Genomic DNA, 19,256 nt, shown 5'->3' on the forward strand with positions numbered 1-19,256 from the left:
AAACAGTCATCACATCTCAATTACTAGCATCTGACTCTCCAGCCAAAACTAACTAGTCTTTCCAGGTCATTACCCTTAGTAACCAGTCTCCAACAATCCTAGACTCCACTAAGAACTATTATCCATTAATCCTACTTTTATTTTTTTTGCTGTCCCTTATCCCTCTTACATCCTCTCCTATCACTATGTTAATTCTATCATCAATTTTATTCATTCATTGTCCCTTCTCTTTCTTCATTGTACTCAGAAAAAGCACATAAGGTTAAATCCAATTCTGTGCACTCAGGCAGCTGAATGCTGCCAAAGAAAGATACAAATCAATGCTGACTGGTCTCCTGTTAACATTCTCACTAAACTTGAGTAGGGCCTTACTGCTGTGGGAGAATCCTACTAGATCTGCAAAGTCCATTCACTCTCCACATGATCACTTCATACCTTCTCCTCCCTCCTTATAGTTTGAGCACCTCCTTTACCATCCTTACTCTCAGCTGATGACCTTCCTTTCAATTTTACTAAAAATAAAATAGGAACAGAGGAAAATGTCCGCAAATTGCGTTGCAATCAGCATTCCCTTTCTCTTTGTGCTTTCAGCAAAGATAGATCTCTTCATGTATATGATAGACTCCACCCACTCTCACCTCCTCAGATATTACTCCAGGAATTCTCATCTCTTTTTCCTGCATTATCATTTCTTTCCTCTCTACTGGATTATTACCAATATCACATGCAATTGTTATTTGTCCCATCTTATAAATAATTTCCTCTTTGCATCATTTCCTTTCAGATATTGCCATTCCTTTTTCTATCCTGTTATAACAAATTTAAGTGCTATTTATACTCATTGTCTCTAATACTTCTCTCCAAGCTTTCTCTTGAAACAAATCCCAATCATACTTTGATGAAAACTGTTCTTCTAAGGATCTCGATAACCTCCATTTTCCTAAATCTAATGGTCACTACCTGGTCTTTATCTTAATTGATCTCTCAAGAGCATGTGACCCAGCTGCTTACTCCCCTTTCTCTGAAATATTTTTGTTATGGCTCTCCAGGACATCATATACTCCAAGTTTTATTCCTATCACTCTGGCCTCTCCATTTAGTCTCTTTTGCTCGCTTCTGCCTCCTCTCCCTCCTCAGAAAGTAGAGTGCCTCAGAGGAGCTCAGTCCACAACTGCTTATATTTTTTTATCAGCACTCATTCCTTAAGTGAATTTATCCAGGGTCATGGCTTTAAATATAAATTATATACAATGACAACTCCCAAATTTGACTCCAACTTCCTTTTCTCTTACAAAAGCAGACTCATAGATCCAGCTGCCTACCTGATGTCTCCATCTGGAGGTCTAAGAGACACCTCAAACTTACCATATCAAAAACTAACTCCTAATCTCTTCCTACAAAATGTGGTCCTCTTGCAATTGTCCCTACCTCAGCTGACAGCAACTCCATGCTTCTAGGTATAAAAAGCATGTTGTAGTTGACTCTGATGCCGTTCTCTCACACTCAGTTCTACTTTAAAAATATATCTAGAATCCAACCACTTCATATTACTTCTGTTGATACTACCCTGGTCTAAGCCTTCGTTGTTCTCTTCGATTAATGCAACAGCCTGTAAACAAGTCTAATTCCATCCTTGCTGCCACAGTCTTTCCTCTACACAGCAGCCAGAGCAGTCTGTTAAAAAAGGAAGTGAGCTAAAGTCCCTTGTCTGCTTAAAAACCCTCTGACAGCTCCCCATCACCCTCTGCAAAGCCCATGTCCTTAAAACAGCCCACAGACTCTCACAGTCCAACCCTAGTTCTCTGACCTTGCTTCTACCACTTCCTCACACACTTAGCTTCATCTACCTCGCTTCTTTGCTATTCTTTGGGCACACAAGGCATTCTGCCATCTTAGGGCTCTTATACTTAGTGCTCACTTGGCCTGGAATACTCTTTTCCCAGATATCGTCACGGTCAACATTTCATCTCTTTAATGTCTCTCTCTACTCAAGAATCACTTCCTCAGTAGGCCTTTCCTTTAAAAGTCTTTTTAAAATCATAGTTCCAGACCTAACTTTCTCTTACATTTTGTCTCTTTATTTTACTGTTTTGTCACCCTTGCTAGAGTGTAAGCTCAAAGAAGATGAAGATGTACGTGTTGTGTAAAAGGATGTCTCATCAGTGCCTGCGGTAAAGCCCTACAGTTTGAGGCAGGATTACTATCAGCTTCTTAGAAGAGAGAGGTAAGAGGAACTATCCAAAATGAGACAGAAGATGAACAGTAAAATTTAGAACATTTCGTTTCCCCTCCTTGGTATCTTTTAATGGAAGTACTAAGGCTAAATATGGGTACCACAGAAGGACATTTCATGGCATAATAAATGAAAATAAATAAATATGCAAAAAAAGAGCACACTTAAAAACTGCACACACAGCATGGCCCCATTTCTTTCTGAACAAACAGCATAGGAAATGGAGGCCTTTACGTTGAAATGGGAAAGAGGGTAATATTGGGTAAATGGAGAACAGAATGACCTGCTTTCCACTTTGGCTTTGTCTACAGTTTATAAATTTCTTGCACTGAATGTTACTTTTGTAGTTATGAAAAGCAAGATCTCCATAAATTATTAAAAAAACAAATGAAACAAAAAGAAAACCTCCAAAGTGACCTGCCTTTCTTAAACTAGAAGTTTACAGTTGAGAAGAGGAAGTAAAAGGGATAAGAAGTAGTTTTAAGATTTACTAATCCCATATAAGTTTATCAAGAGAGTATTTTTGACAACATAAATCTTACTTAATTTCATAACAAGACAACAAAAATTGACAGGGAATAAATTGTACATAATCATTACTTAGCTATGATCGAAGCTTGACCCCTTTTACAGGGCAATATTTTCTTATTGGATACAAAAAAAGCTGTATTAAGGATATTCTTAGGGAGATTTTTTTTTTTCACGATTTTGGTAAGAGAAAATTAATTATAAAAGGGCAGCAAAATGATTTATTTTCAAAAGAAGCTTCTGTTTATTAAAAACTAATGAAATGCAAATTTAAAATGCACATGGAGGAGTCAGGCTTCCCGGATGGGGATAAACCAAGAGTTTGGACTCTGAGGAGAGTTAGAAAAAAGGGAAGATTCAAATGCCAATGAAGAGTATTCTGTGAATGAACTTACCAGAAACTGGCCTCATGATGTCCATTGGTTCCATTTCTTCTTTAACTTTTATCTCAGGTACAGGAGGGACCAAAACAGAGGAGAGATTGCCACTCACAGCTGCTGATGGTGGAGGGGCAGCTGCAATGGTAGTGATGGGTGGGGTGATGGGAACTGCTCCAGGAATGGTTGAGAGAGTGACTGCTGGTTGTGATGGTGGACTAGCTGCTGCGATCATGGTTGGAATGGCTGGTGGGGGCTGCTGAGCGGTGGGAGGGACTGCAATGGTAGGCTGATCATTATTTTGACTGGACACGGTCTCCATGGACACAGTGACTGGAGTGGCCATTGATACGTGGATTTCTGACTTAGGTTTGACACTAAAACACAAATGCAAAGACAACGTAGTAAACGTTAGAAAACTGTTTTAACCTGCAATGTCTCAGAGGATGGGCATTTGTCCAATTCTTTTTGTAAAACACACAGCAAAACAAAAACAGTATTCCTTAATTCTAAAAGTTGAACTTGAAAGTAAGTTCTAAAGGGAATTCAAGTTTTAAAAACATCCCCTCCTTTCCATACACAATGTTTTTATAAGCAGTAATAAAATTAAAACCGAGAACATTAAATAAATCAAAGTCACATCATCAAAAGACAACCAATTTTCGTTACAAAAGTGGATTTCCCACTCAGAATTCCTTAAAGCATATGTTACCTTAGGAGGTCTTCTGATTGATTACAATGTACTCACACTTCGAATGTAGTTTCTTTTATACCTATTTCTTATAAAAGAGGAAACTCGCAAACATGGCAAAGATAAAAAAGAATACAAATTGAAAGTAACTTCCTCCACTTGACACACTCAGTCTTCTACCTAGAGGTACCACTCTTAAAATTTTCCAGTAGGTCATATTAGAGATACTCTAGGCAACTAAGGTAGCCACAAATACAGTGTTCAAAAATGTATATTCTATTTCTTCAGTTTTATAAGAACAATTCATTCATGTCATTACAATTTTTTTAATCATTATTTTTAAGTAAAACATTTCATTTAATAGCTGTATAGGTTTACTTATTTATATTATTAATGCTAAAATTCAGGATATCAAAGTGACATAAAACAATATCCCTCTAGATAGATCAAGGCCAAAAACATTTGGACTTTCTTAGGCAAAAAATTGAACTCATTCTTAAACAAAAATGAACTCAACAAGAATCATAAATCTAACTTGTTAATTGCAAAACTATCAAAATTTTATAAGAAAATACAACAAAAAACCTATACTGAGGTAAAAAGTATAATCCATAAAGGAAGAAAACTGATAATTGAGCTTCATTAAAATTAAAAACCTTTCCTTTGCTAAAGACCACTTCAAGAGGTTGAAAAGACAAGGCACAGAGTGAAAAAAAAAATTTTTGCAAAACCTATCTGACGGGATGTACCTTGAGGACATTATGTAAAATGACATAAGCCAATTATAAAAAGACAAATATTGTATGATTTTACTTATATGAGGAACCAAGAACAGATGAATTCACTGAAAAAGAGGTGGTTCCCAAGGTTTGGAGGGAGGGAAAATGGGGAGTTGTTGAATAATGGGTATAGAGTTGCAGTTTTATAACATGAAAAACATCTGAAGATCAGCTCCACAAGAGTGTGAATATGCTTAACAATGTTAAAATGTACACTTAAAAATGGTTAAGATGGTACAAAAATAATGACGAAAAACCTCCACCAAAACACATTTTCTGAAAAAGTAATTATATTAAAAACATATACAGAATTTCCGTAAACTCAAAACTGAGAAAATATAGAAAATCCCATTAGAAAATGGGTACAAGATATGAATAATGAATAGACACTTCACTAAAGAGGATATTCAGATGGCAAATAAACACATGGAAAGATGATCAACACGCTTAGCCATCAGAGAGATGCAAATTAAAGATTCGATAATATATCACCACACTGCTATCAAAATGATGAAAGTGAAATTTAAAAAACTTATAACACCAAGTGCAAGGTGTTATAAGGATGTGGAGTAACTAGATCATCAAAAAAAAAAAATCCTAGCATTTATGAATAAGTTTATTTAACAAGGCTGTAGGCTAAAAGGATCTCATATGTTGGAGGTAGGAATTTAAAATGGTACAGCTAACATGGAAAACAGTTTGGAAGACTTTTACAAAAGTAAAAATACATGTGCCATACAACTCAGCAACTGCACTCTGGATATTTATTGTAAACAAAAATATGTCTACCAAGAAAGGTGTACATAAATGTTAACAGCGCTTTATTTACAATATCCCCAAACTAGACTACCCTAACATATTTCAAAAGCAAATAGATAAACAAATTCTGGCACATTCATATGAGATGCAATACTACCAACTCAAAAAAGAACAAACTATTGATACATGCTACAACTTGGATGGATCTCAAACACAGTATGCTGAGTGAATGAATATAAGCCAGTATCATTAGGTTATTGCATGTGAAATGCATGTAATATGTAATGTATGTAATATGTATATAATAAATATAAGATTCCATTTATATAAAAGTCTCACAATAAAAAGTCATTATGGTTGGGGGAGGAGTTGACTAAATTAGAGAATGTCTTTGTAGTAATTAAACAGTTCTACTCTAATTATGATAATGGTTATAAAAATCTCTTCATGTGAAAAAAATTCAAGTTAGTACATACCTAAAGAAAAAAGTACATATTAAAACTGGTGACATTCTAATAAAGTCTGTAGATAAGTCAATAGGATTGTACTAATGTCGGTTTTTTCATTTTGAAAATGTACTAGATTTCTGTAGGGGGTAATCATTGGGGGAAGCTGGGTAAAGGGTACATGGAAACTTTCTGTACTCCTTTTGCAACTTCTTGTGAGTCTTAAATTATGTCAAAATAAATATTTTGAAAAAAAGGGTGGCATAGAAGAATTATTGTAGAATTAAAGCAAATTGAAAATAACCAGACACACAATTGAAAAAAAAAAGCATGGCAGAGTGAGAGACGTACCCAAATCTCTACCCTTGAAACAATAAGCTAAACATTTAAAACTCAACAAAAACCACCCAAACTGCACACAACAGGTCTGAGCATGGGATCTGCGCATAAGAGCTACCACAGGTCAGAACCCCAGGTGTTGGGAGGTAGACTGGGAAAGATAAAAAAAAAGCTGCCTCTCACAGCTGCCAGAACTCCCTGTAGGAGGAGGGGGAGGGGAGACGGAGCAGCGAGTTCCCTGAACATCCCTGCCTGTGAGAGTTGTGAGCTCCACGAGGCTGACAGCAGGGCCTGGGCATCAGGGCAGAGAGCAGAGAAGCAGGGATGGCAGAGAAACAGCAATTTATTTTTGCCAGCCACTGTTCCAAAACCAAGACTGAGCTGCAGGCCCCATCCCCCAACCCAGAGAGCCCCACCCCCCCATATCCTCTGAGACCTGAACACTGTAGAACCCCAGGAAAATCTTAGCAGACACTACTGAAACTGTTGCTAACACTGACAGGGACTAACAATAGTGAGCGTGATTAAACATCTATAAGAAAAAAAAGGCATTAAAAAGGCTTTATACAAAGCAGGGATCCAAGAGGCTTAGACGCCACCTACTGGAAACCAAAAGAAAAACACTTTTTTTGCAATAAGCTGCAGACCATTATATAATAAATCTTCTTTTTGGAAAGGAAAATCAGAACACACTTCCATTAATGCCCAGAAGGAGAAATAATAGTCCATTAAACACCATGAACAACCAAGGTGACAAGGCATCACTAAAAATCTCCAGAAAACAACCTTATAGACATAGAAATGGGCTACTTAAAGGACAGAGAATTCAGTATGGTACTTCTAAAAAAAACTCAGATCCAAAATGAATCATATAAACAATTTCAGGAAATGAAAAAACAAATAGATGAGCAGAATGAGTGGTTTAGCAAGGAGATTGAAATACTCAAAAAGAACCAAATAGATCTTCTGGAGATAGAAACACACTGCAAGAGTTGAAAAATGAAATAGCAAGCTTGGGAAACAGAGTTGACCAAAAGGAGGAAAGGATCAGAAGGAAAGAAAGAAACCGAAGAATGAAAAATAATGAAAAAAAATAAAGAACTAGCTGATACTTTCAGGAGAGGATACATAAGAATAATGGACATTATTGAAGGTGAGGAAAAAGAGCGGGGACTAGAAAGCATTTTCAGACAAAAAGTTGATGAGAATTCCCCAAATCTAAGGAATGAACTAGAGCTTGAAATTCAAGAAGTCAACAGAGCACACAATGACCTCAACCCAAAAAGGCCTTCACCAAGACACATTGTATCAAAAATCAAAGACAGAGATAGATCTCAGGGCAGCCAAAGAGAAGAAAATGATAATTTACAAAGGAAAACCCATTGGATTATCCTTGGACTTCTCAGCTCAAACCTTACAAGCCAGAAAGGAATGGAATCAAATATTTAAACTATTAAATAAAAGGAACTACCGGCCTAGAATTATGTATCCAGCTAAACTCTCCTTTATATATGAAGGAGAAATTAAGACCTTGCAAGACGTAAAAAATTGAGGGAATTCTCCACTACAAGGGCTGCACAGGAAATACTGAAAGGGGTCAGCTCACTTAAAACAAAATGACAATAAAATATGTAATTAGGAGTAAGGCGACTAGACTAGCAGGCAGATAGAAGTAGAGGGCAACCCTTACTAGGACTAGGACATTACAAGCTTAAAAATAAGAAAAGGCTTGCTATAGGCAAGGTAGTCATGAATGTTCAGCACACACGGACAAATTGAGACAACGACTGAAAAGTGGAGCATTCAAAGATCCAAATTTGCAAAGGGGAATGGAGATAAGGCATGCGCAGAAGAAGACATGACTGTGTGTGTGTGTGTGTGTGTGTTTGTGTATAAAACTAACCTTTACATATTCGTAATGATAACCACACACAGTAGATTTAGAGCTGAAGTATATATAACATAAAACAAGAAGGACCAGAGGGAAAACCCACAAAAGCCAACCAAATTAAAGAAAACAGAAACACAAGGATAAGGAAGCAATGGCAACACCTAGCTATCACAAAGCAAAATATAAAATGGCTATAAGAAGACCTCGTACTTCAATAATCACCCTAAATGTAAATGGACTGAACTCACCAATAAAAGGCAGAGTTGCAGAATGGATCAAAAAACAAAACCCAACCTATGCTGCCTCCAGGAGACACATCTCAGCTCCAAAGACAAATACAGACTCAAAGTAAAAGGGTGGAAAATTATATTTCGAGCAAATGGTATTCAAGAAAAGCATGAGTAATGGTACTAATGTCAGACAAAACAGATTTCAAAATAAAAAATGTAAATAAAGATACTGAGGGACACTTCATAATGATAAAGGGAACAATGAACCAAGAAGACATAACACTTATTAATATCTATGTTCCTAATCAAGGAGCCATAAAATATGTAAAGCAATTACTAACAGAAATAAAGGGAGAAACAGACTAAAATACTATCATAGTACGGGACCTAAATACTCCACTGTCAGATATGGACAGATCATCCAAACAGAAAATCAATAAGGAAATAACATTCATAAGTGATACATTAGAACAAATGGACATAATTGACATTTACAGAGCCTTTCATCCCAAAAGATCTGCTTATACATTCTTCTCTAGTGCACATGGAACATTCTCAAAAATTGACCACATACTGGAACACAGAGATAGCCTCGATAAAAATAAGAGGGTTGAAATCATACCAACCATATTCTCTGATCATAATGCTTTGAAACTAGAAATCAACTGCAAAAAGAAATCAGGAAGAACCACAAATACACAGAGATTAAACAACATACTATTGAAGAATAACTGGGTCAGAGAAGAAATAAAACGAAAGATCGAGAGATACATAGAAACAAATGATAGTGGCAGTACAACATATCAAAACTTTTGGGACATGGCAAAAGTGGTCATAAGGAAAGTTCATATCATTACAGGCCTATCTCCAAAAACAAGAACGAGACTAAATAAACAACCTAATACTTCATCTTAAAAAACTAGAAAAGGAAGAACAAATGAAGTCTAAAGCCAGCAGAAAGAAATAATGAAAATTAGAGCAGAAATAAATGAAACTGAAAACAAACCAACAAAAAAACAATAGAAAAAATAAATGCAACAAAGAGCTGGTTCTCTGAGAAGGTTAATAAAATTGACAAACCCCTAGCTACGCACTAAAGAAAAACAAGAAAGGACACAAATAAACAAAATCAGGGATGAAAGAGGGCAAATTACGACAGACACTGCAGAAATACAGCACCCATTTATGATCAAAACACTTAACAAAATCGGTATAGAAGGAAAGTACCTTAATATAATAAGGTCATACATGACAAACCCTCAGCCAACATTATACTTTATGGTGAAAAACTAAAAACCTTCCCTCTAACAGCAGGAACAAGAAAAGGCTGTCCACTATTGCCACTGTTATTCGATATAACATTGGAGGTCTTAGCGAGTGCCATCAGGCAAGAGAAAGATATAAAAGACATCCAAATAGAAAATGAAGAAGTCAAACTGTCACTATTTGCAGATGTCATGATTCTCCATATAGAAATCCCTAGAGACTCCACAAGAACACTACTAGAAACAATAAGCAAATACAGTAAAGTTTCTGGATACAAAATCAATGTTCAAAAATCCATAGTGTTCCTATACTGTAGTATCAGAAAAAGAAGTAGAAAAAATAATTCCTTTTTTATTTGCAACAGAAAGAATCAAATACCTAGGAATAAATCTAATGAACCATGTGAAGGACCTATATAATAAAAACTATAAGACCATATTAAAAGAAATTGAAGAAGATACAAAGAAATGGAAAGATATTCTGTATTCTTAGGTTGGAAGAATCAACATAGTTAAAATAACCTTATTACCTGGAGCATTATACAGATTTAATGCAATCTCCATCAAAATCCCATCAGCTTTTTTTAAAAGAAATAAAACAAAAAATCGTCAGATTTGTATGGAAGCACAAAAGACCCCAAATTGCCAAAGCCATCCTGAGAAAAAAGAATGAGGCTGGAGGCATTACTCTGCCAACTTTAAATTATACTATATACCAACGGTAATCAAAACGGTATGGTATTGGCAGCAAAGCAGACACATGGGACAGTGGAACAAAATCGAGAGTTCGGAAGTAAACCCATACTTATATGGTCAAATAATTTCCAATAAAAAAGCCAAAAACATACAGTGTAGAGAGGAAAGCCTCTTCAATAAATGCAGCTGGGAAAATTGGAAGGCCACCTGCAAAAGAATAAAACTAGACAGTTGTCTATCATCACCAACCAAAATTAAATGAAGATTGAAAATGAATTAAGGACCTGAATATAAGACCTGAAACAATAAAATGCAGATAAGAAAACATAGGAACTAAACTCAAGTACCTTGAACTTAAAGGATTTTATGCATTTGACCTCAAAGGCAAGGGAAGTAAAAGCTAAAATAAATGAATAGGACTACGTCAAATTAAAAAGCTTCTGCTCAGCAAAAGAAATTGTCAATAAGGTAAAGAGCCAACCATCTGAATAGGAAAATATATTTGCAAGCAACACCTCCGATAAGGACCTACTATCCAAAATATACAAAGAACTCATACAACTCAATATCAGCCAAAAAAAAAAAAAAACCCCACTGATCCAATCAAAAAAATGGGCAGAGGACTTGAACAGACACTTCCCCCTAGCGGACATACAAATGGCCAATGAATATATGAAAGGATGCTCAACATCGGTAGCTATTAGGGAAATGCAAATCAAAACCACAATGAGATACCATCTCACACCTACCTGTTAGAATGGCTATAATCAACAGGACAAATAATAACAAATGATGGAGAAGATGCAGAGAAAAAGGAACCCTCATACACTGCTGGTGGTACTGCAAATTTGTACCGCTACTATGGAAAACAGTACGGAGGTTCCTCAAAAAACTAAGAATTGATCTACCATACGATCCAGCAATCCCTCGGATGGGTATTTACTCCAAAGACGTGAAAATTCGTATCTGAAAAGATATTTACACACTGATGTTCATAGCAGTATTATTCACCATGGCCAGGACATGGAAGCAACCAAAGTGTCCTATGATAGATGATTGGCTAAAGAAGCTGTGGTACATATATACAATGGAATATTATTACTCGGCCATAAGAAGAGATGAAATACTGCCATTTCCGACAACATGGATGGACCTTGAGATAATCATGTTAAGCGAAATAAGCCAGGCAGAAAAAAGTTGAAAATCACATGATATCACTTATATGTGGGATATAAACCTAAGAGCAACGAACAAACAGAGGGGAGGAGGGGAAATGTTAAACAAATTAAAAAATGAAAGAAAAATAAAGCGGTGAGAGAGAGAGAGAGAGAGAGAGAGAGAGAGAGAGAGAGAGAGAGAGAGAGAGAGAGACACGACTAAATCCGCTCTCCCACATCTCACTACTGAAGTATCAAAAGAGGCCTAGCAGGGAACCTGGACTTCAACCCCAACATGGCAGTAACGAGGCAAGGCTTTCCCTTCTCTGGTTGGGCCGTTTGAGAGGGAAACTGCTAAAACAAAAGCTATACTAATAACTTCTAGTTTCATAATATCTAACATGTCCAGGTCCAAATAGAAACCCACTCGTCTAATCAAGAGTAAGGAAAATCAGAACTTGAAGAAATAAATGATGTAGGAATTCACTGACAAGGACTTTAATGAAGATATCATAAAAAAAGCTTCAACAAACAATTCCAAATTCACTTGAAAGGAAAAAATAGAAAAACCTTAGCAAAGAAATCAAAGTTATAAAAAGAACCAAATGGAATTGAAAAATATTATAATGGAACAAATAAACTCAGTGGGTATTCTCAATAGCAGAGATGAGTGGACAGAATCAATGGATTTGAGGACAGATGAGCATAACTTAGCTAATTTTGACAATAGAGAGAAAAGAGACTGAAGAATGAGGGTAGAATAAAGACATTTTTCTGATATACAAAGTGTCAAAAACTGGCATCTTTTGTACTCGTTCTCTACTATGAGAGGTCCTCTAACAAATCAAGACAGTAAACCAAGAAAAGGGAATGTATGGGCTCCAACATTGTTTTCTGTTTTAATTTTGGTTTAATTCTGTGGTGGTTTCTTCTAGATCTTTACTGAGTTCTGTCAACTCATGTGTCATCTCTTTATTATTTACTCTTGGAAGTCTTTGCATTTCACCTTTGTGTGTTTTCTTTCATCGAGGTTGTGGTTATTTAAGTAATTTAAATTCATAGTCAAATATTGCTATAGATTTCATCTTCCTCCTGAAATATTTTTTTTTTCTGATGAGTGTTCTTAGTGAACAAATTATTATATTTTATTGCTCTTTTCGTAATTTTTAGTTATCTTCATGTCAATCTTTTTATTATTCATTAGTGAATGAGTTGGGCTATTCCTAAAAGTAGCTATTTTCATGAAGTTCTTCTTACTTGGGCATGGAAGTGTGAGGAAAGTGCTTTTTCAGCTAGTTGTTCACAATCCAAATGCTTCTTTCAGGTGCTACAGAAAAAGACTGAGTACTGCAAATGTCAGTCTGCGTGCCTGTGTGGAATCCTACCTCTACAACTTCTCTGAACCATACTAAGACCAAGAAAGTTTCTACAAATAGCCCCTCTTCTCTCAAATTTCTACACATATTGTCACTCCCAAGAAATATACTTCTGTACTTCACAGTATGCTCTTCACCTTTGGAACTATATGTTTTTTTTTTTCTAGCACTTTAAAAGTAACTGCATATGCTACTTAAAAAAAAGTATTTTAAACAATAAAAAATAATGTACTACATTTGTAAAATTTAGTATCTAGCATTGGCAAAAATGTGGAGAATATGGGAACACACATTTTATTAGGATGTAAACAGGTATAACGATTGGAAATCAGAATTCAAATGGCATATTTACGCTGACCAGGCAATGCTACTTCCAGAAATATATTTCAGAGAAATGCCTACCAAGGGACTCAATGAAAAAGAGATTCCCTGAAGTTGTGATTATTAACAGTGTTAATGGAAATAAGTGTTCATTAATTAAGACTAATTATGGTATCAAAACATTTGGGAAAAATCACATAGTATAGGAATACAGTCTCCTTTTCTTGTTTTTAATTTTCCTGACCTCTAAAGATGATATGTCCTACGGCATGGTCCTTGTACCACTTCTATTTTCTCTTCATACTCATTGGCAATGGGATCTCCTCCACTCTCATGGTGTTAAAAATATACCTACTTGTAATTTCCAAATCTAATCATGAGCAAGGACCTACTTCAGAATTTTATATCCAACAATGTAACTGACATCTCCATTTGGGTGTATCTAACCACATGTTTAAAACCAAACTCTTAATTTCCCCCCTGCTACTCTCATAGGTCTCCTCATTTTCAAAAGGATAAATTTTTATCTGTATTAGCTCAGGCAAAACCTTGTAGCTATTGACTCCTTTCTCTCCACTCCATTAGAAAATTCCATCAGCTTTACCTTCAATACGTATCCAGAATCTGAACTCCTCTTAAGACTTTACTACTTCCAGGCTAGTCCAAACAACTAAGATAGTCTGAGGTTTTATCATCTCCCATTTGGTCTACCTGTTTTGACTCTTGCCTTTTTGGTTTATTCTCATCCCAATAGCCAGAGTAATCCTTTTATAAATAAGTCAGATTGTGTCACCCCTGTGCTTTAGCATCCTGAGGGCTATCTACCCAAAATAAAATCAAGGAATTTCGAATGGCCCACAAAGCCCTATGTAATCCAACTCTCAATTATATCTCTGAAGCATGTTGTATAACTCTCCCCTTATGTAAGGATGATCTTCCTTGCTTAAAACACTGCAGTCCTCACTATGCATGATGTTGGTATATGTGAATTTCACTCACACACACGTATGCACTAGATTATACCAGTCCCCCACTAACGCTGTTCACATTTCAGTTATGGCAGTATATTAATTGTAGCTACAAACACTGCTACTAGTTCTTCAAACCACTATGTAACTAACATACCACGAAGGCATCATGATCTGTGACCAATCACAGCTTCTCTCCTGAAGTATGTCACTGATTTGTCACTACACATGTTATTCGGTTCATGTAGATAGCAAAGGGTGTAGTTATACTGTTTCGTTTCCCAGTGATAAGCCCAGGTGAAATTTTATAAAAATGGATGACTGAAAAGGAGAGAGATCTAGTCAACAAAGATGAAAATACATTAAAAAAAAAAAAAAGGATAATTCTGGAAATAAAATTGGATGTGATTAGAAGACTGAAAAAGCAACAGCAAATTGAATACAGGAAGAGATCTGTATGATGCTATGATATGGATCATACAGAGAAAGTCCAATGAACATGAAAAAAGTAAAGTTGTTTTACATAATTTTTTTAGTTTAAATTGTAGTAGGAAGAGAAAGCCTTCATGGTAAAATAAAGTATGTACATCTACTTTGGATTGAACACCGTAAAAACAAACAAAAAAACAAAACATAATGATTCAGGCTAAAGAGTTGAAGGTAGCTGCTACATTGAAAGAAAATGGCAATTTTGAGAACGAAAACACAACCTGTTGCTGTCAATAAAGGCTAATTTAACTGTTTTAAAAGTCAGCATGACTTTGATTAATGTTAAGCTACCTGGTGAAGGTGCTAGCTCAGATAAAGATACTGCTGTGAAATGTGTACCCAAATTCCAAGGATTAGTTAAGGCAGATGGTTTTGATGAAAAAGTTATGCTGGTAGTTATGCTGGCAAAAAATTTCATGTTTAAGGAACTCTTGGAAATATTTTACAACATTGAAAGAGAAAGGATAAAATATCAGAAGCAGAGGCAGGTCCAAGATGGTGGTGCAGGAGGATGCTGACATTGTTCTAAGAGCACATGGAATGTACATTTATACTTAGATCAATACCTCCTGAGAGACAACTGAAGGCCAACTGAACAGCTTCTGCACGACAAATGAGAGACTGCATAGAAAAGGTGAGGGAACAGCAAAAGGTCTTTGGGAGCTGAGAGAACTCTCCTAAGCTGGAGGAACAGGTGAGCACGACTGTTCATGTTTCCCCTGCAGTTGGATAGCAGGTAGGTGTTCTATCCAAGTTCTTAGGCTGACCTGCAGGGCTGCTGTAGTGTATCCCCAGCCAGCCCTCCCACAGCTAGCTCCAGCAAGAATAAGAGAGTGCCAGAGTGTGCACGCATGGGCCCCTCTACCCATAAATGTGATCCAAGGCATTGCTGTGCATACCTTCTAGGCTGATTGTACATGTGGAGCCCCCTACATGCAGAGACTGCAGTACCAGCAAAGTGCTACAGTGTCTGCACACAGTGCTATCTTGTTCATAGAAACTGCAGAGACGGCGGGGTGCTGCTGCATGCATATGTGGGGCTACGCTTGCAGAAGGAAGTGCAGAACTAGTGGGTGCTGCTGGGAGCACATGAAGGGCTGCCTTGCTCAGAGAATGTGCGGAACTAGCAAAGTGCTGCAGTGTACACGTACAAGGTTGTCCCATCTGGACAAAGTGCAGAACTAATAGGGCGTTGCAATATGCACATTTAGGGCAGCCCTGCCGAGACCTGGTTTGGGCAACAGACAAATAAAGCAACAGGGCTCTGAATCAGAAGGGCAAGGAAGAGCACACACATCAGGCTGCCTCAAACTAACTGTGTTTTGGCTGTGGACAGCCAGAATAATGCGTGCACACCAGGCTGTGCCACCTGGAACCCATTCCAGATGGCACACCAGGCACTGTGTGAACCTACCCCAAGTATAATAATCACCCTGACAAAACCATCAGGCACACAGTCTATATTCGGAAAAAAAAATGGCTGAGAACTTTCCTAATTTGAGGAAAGAAACATATCCGGGTCCAGGAAGCACAGAGTTCCAAACAAGATGAGCACAAAGAGGTCCATATCAAGGCATAATGTAATTAAAATGGCAAAAGTTAAGGATAAAGGGACAATTTAGAAGGCAGCAAGAAGGAAACAAGTCACATATAAGGAAAACACATAAGGCCATCAGTTGACTTTGTAGCAGCAATTTTATAGGCCAGAAGAGTGGCAGGAAATATTTGAAATGCTGAGAGAAAGTAAACTACAACCCAAAATACTGTAATTGGCGAGGTTATCATTCAGAATTCAAGGAGACAAAAAGAGTTTTCCAGACAAGGAAAAAGATAAAGGAGTTCATCACCACTAAACGAGCTTTATAATAATTATACGTTCAAGAGTCTTCTTTATACAGAAGAGGCCATAACCAGAAATAAAACATAGGGGGAAAAAATTCACTGGTAAAGGCAAATATATAATAAACATAGTGAACCAACCACTAAAGTACCTTATATGAAGGTCAAAAGTAGCAAAATTAACTATAAGAAATAGGGGATACACGAAACAAAAAGATATACAAATATGACATCAAAACATAAAGCATAAAGAGGGCAGGAAAAATGTAGTCTTTCTGGAATGTGTTTGAACTTAAATGTCTATCAACTTAGAACAGACTGCTATAGATATCAATGGATATATACGAGCCTCATGGTATCGAGAACCCAAAAATCTACAAGAAATGTACAAAAAATCAAAAAGAACCCAAACAAAAAACTAAAGAAAACCAGCAAATCAAAAGGAAAGAAGATGGCAAAGAAAAAACAACAAAACAACCCCCAAACAATTAACAAAATGGCAACCTATCAATAAGGACTTTAAATGTAAATAGGTTAAATGTTCCAATAAAACACAAAATGTGGCTTAAAAGATAAAAAAATTAGAACCATCTAGATGCTGCGTACAAGAGAATCATTTTATACTGAAAGACACACAGAAAGTGAAGAAACGAAAAAAAATATTCCATGCGTATAGAAACAAACAAAAAAGTTGTGGTAGCAATACTCAGACAAGTTAGGCTTTACAACAAAGAATGTAAAAAGAGACAAAAAAGGACATTACATAATGATAAAGGGGTCAATCCAAGAAGAGGATATAATAATTGCAAACATACAGGCACTCAACTTAAGAGTTCCAAAATATATAAAGCAAATATTAATAGACATAAAAGCAAAAATTAACAATAATACAATAATAGTTTGAGAGTTTAATACCCCACTTCACAGACTCGATAGACCATTAAAAATAAAGAAATGACCTTAATGTCAAATAGAACAGTTCAACTTGATAGACATTTATACAACATTTCATCCAAAAACTGCAGAATACATTTTCTTCAGATGCCCATGGAACATTTTCCAGGACAAATCATATATTAGGTCACAAAAGTAGTCCTAATAAATTCAAGATTGAAATTACATCAAGCATATTTTCTAACCACAATGGCATAAAAATAGAAATTAACTACAGGAAAAAAACTGGAAAAAACATGGAGATTAAACAACATGTGACTAAAAAAACCAATGGATCAAAAAGGAAATTGAACAGAAAATCCAAAACACCCTGAGGCAAATAAAAACAACAACAACAACAAATTTCCAACATTTATGAATTGCAGTAAAAGCAGTTTTAAGAAGACAGTACCTAGCTATACATGTCCCAAATAACTTTATACCTATAAGAACTAGTAGACAAAGAAAACGAAAACCCAAAGTAAAAGACAGGAAATGATTAAGATCAGAGAGGAAATAAACGAAATAGAAAACAATTTAAAAGATCAATGAAACTAAGAGCTAGTTATTTGAATGTTTCAATGAAACTGACAAACTTCTAGTCAGACTCATCAAGAAAAACAGTAAGCCCAAATTTAAAAAATAAAAGAGGAGAGATTACAACCAACACCACAGAAATACAAAAATTTAATGAGTATTATGAATCATATGCCAACAAACTGGATAATATAGAAAAAATGGATAAATTTCTAGAAACATGTAACTTTTGAAGACAAAATCATAAACAAAATCTGAATAGACCAATTACTAGAAATGAAATTGAAGCAGCAATAAAAAATACCCCAACGAACAAAAGCTCATGACCAAATAGCTTCACAGGTGAATTCTAACAATTATTGAAAAAAAAAAATTAATATCAATGCTTCTCAAACTATTCCAAAAATCTGGAAAGAAAGGAATGCTTTCAAACTCATTTTATGAGGCCAGCATTACCTTGATACCCAAACCAGACAAAGACACTAAAAAAGATAGGCCAATATCCCTGATGAATATAGATACAAAAATTCTCAACAAAATACCGGCAAACCAAGTTTAATAACACATTAAAAAGATTATAACACCACAATAAAGTGGGATTTATACTAGGGATGCAAGGATAGTTCAATAACAAAGCAATTAATGTGATACATCGCAGTCATAAAACTGAGGACAAAAATCATATGACCATCTCAATAGATGCAGAAAAAGCGTTTGAGACTATCCAACATCCATTTCTGATAACTCTCAATAAAGTAGGTACAGAAGAAATTTACCTCCACACAATAAAGGCCTTATATGACAAGCCCACAGCTAACATCATACTTAATGGTGAAAGTCTGAAGGCTTTTCCTCTAATATCAGGAACAAAACAAGGATGTCCAGTCTTATGACTATTACTCAATATAGAATTGAAAGTCCTAGCCACAGCAACCAGACAAGAAATAAAAGCATACAAAATAAAAAGGAAATAGGAAAACTATCACTATTTGCAGATGACATTATACTACATATAAAATACCCTGAAGACTACACCAAAAATTATTAGAATAAGTGAACTAAGTAGCAAGATACAAAATTAATATACAGAAATCTGTCACATTTCTATACACTAATAACGAATAATAGAAGGAGAAATTTAAAAAAACAATTCTATTTACAATTGCATCGAAAAGAATAAAATACCTAGGAATATATTTAAGCCTGTAGTCTGAAAACTAACAGATACTGAAATTGAAGGATATACTCTGTTCATGGATTGGAAGGATTAATATTGTTAAAATGTCCATACTACCCGAAGCCATCTATATGCCTTATCAAAATACCAATGTCAGTCTTTTCAGAACTAGAAAAGTAATCCTAAAATTTATATGGAACCACAAAAGATCACCAACAGCCAAAG

General features: G+C 35.8%; 1 protein-coding gene across 8 annotated transcripts in view; it reads right to left on the bottom strand.

The window, feature by feature from the left end:
• SAP130 (Sin3A associated protein 130) overlaps positions 1–19,256 on the bottom strand; it is a 66,207-nt gene that overhangs the window by 8,802 nt on the left and 38,149 nt on the right. For all 8 annotated transcript variants that reach the window (XM_016157072.2, XM_016157069.2, XM_036236539.1 and 5 more), the window contains one exon: positions 3,157–3,515. In XM_016157072.2, the coding sequence (XP_016012558.1) occupies positions 3,157–3,515 (359 nt within the window). The remainder of the gene's footprint in view (positions 1–3,156; positions 3,516–19,256) is intronic.

The sequence above is a fragment of the Rousettus aegyptiacus genome, unplaced genomic scaffold (assembly GCF_014176215.1).
Source record: "Rousettus aegyptiacus isolate mRouAeg1 unplaced genomic scaffold, mRouAeg1.p scaffold_m13_p_2, whole genome shotgun sequence".
Classification (NCBI taxonomy): domain Eukaryota; kingdom Metazoa; phylum Chordata; class Mammalia; order Chiroptera; family Pteropodidae; genus Rousettus; species Rousettus aegyptiacus.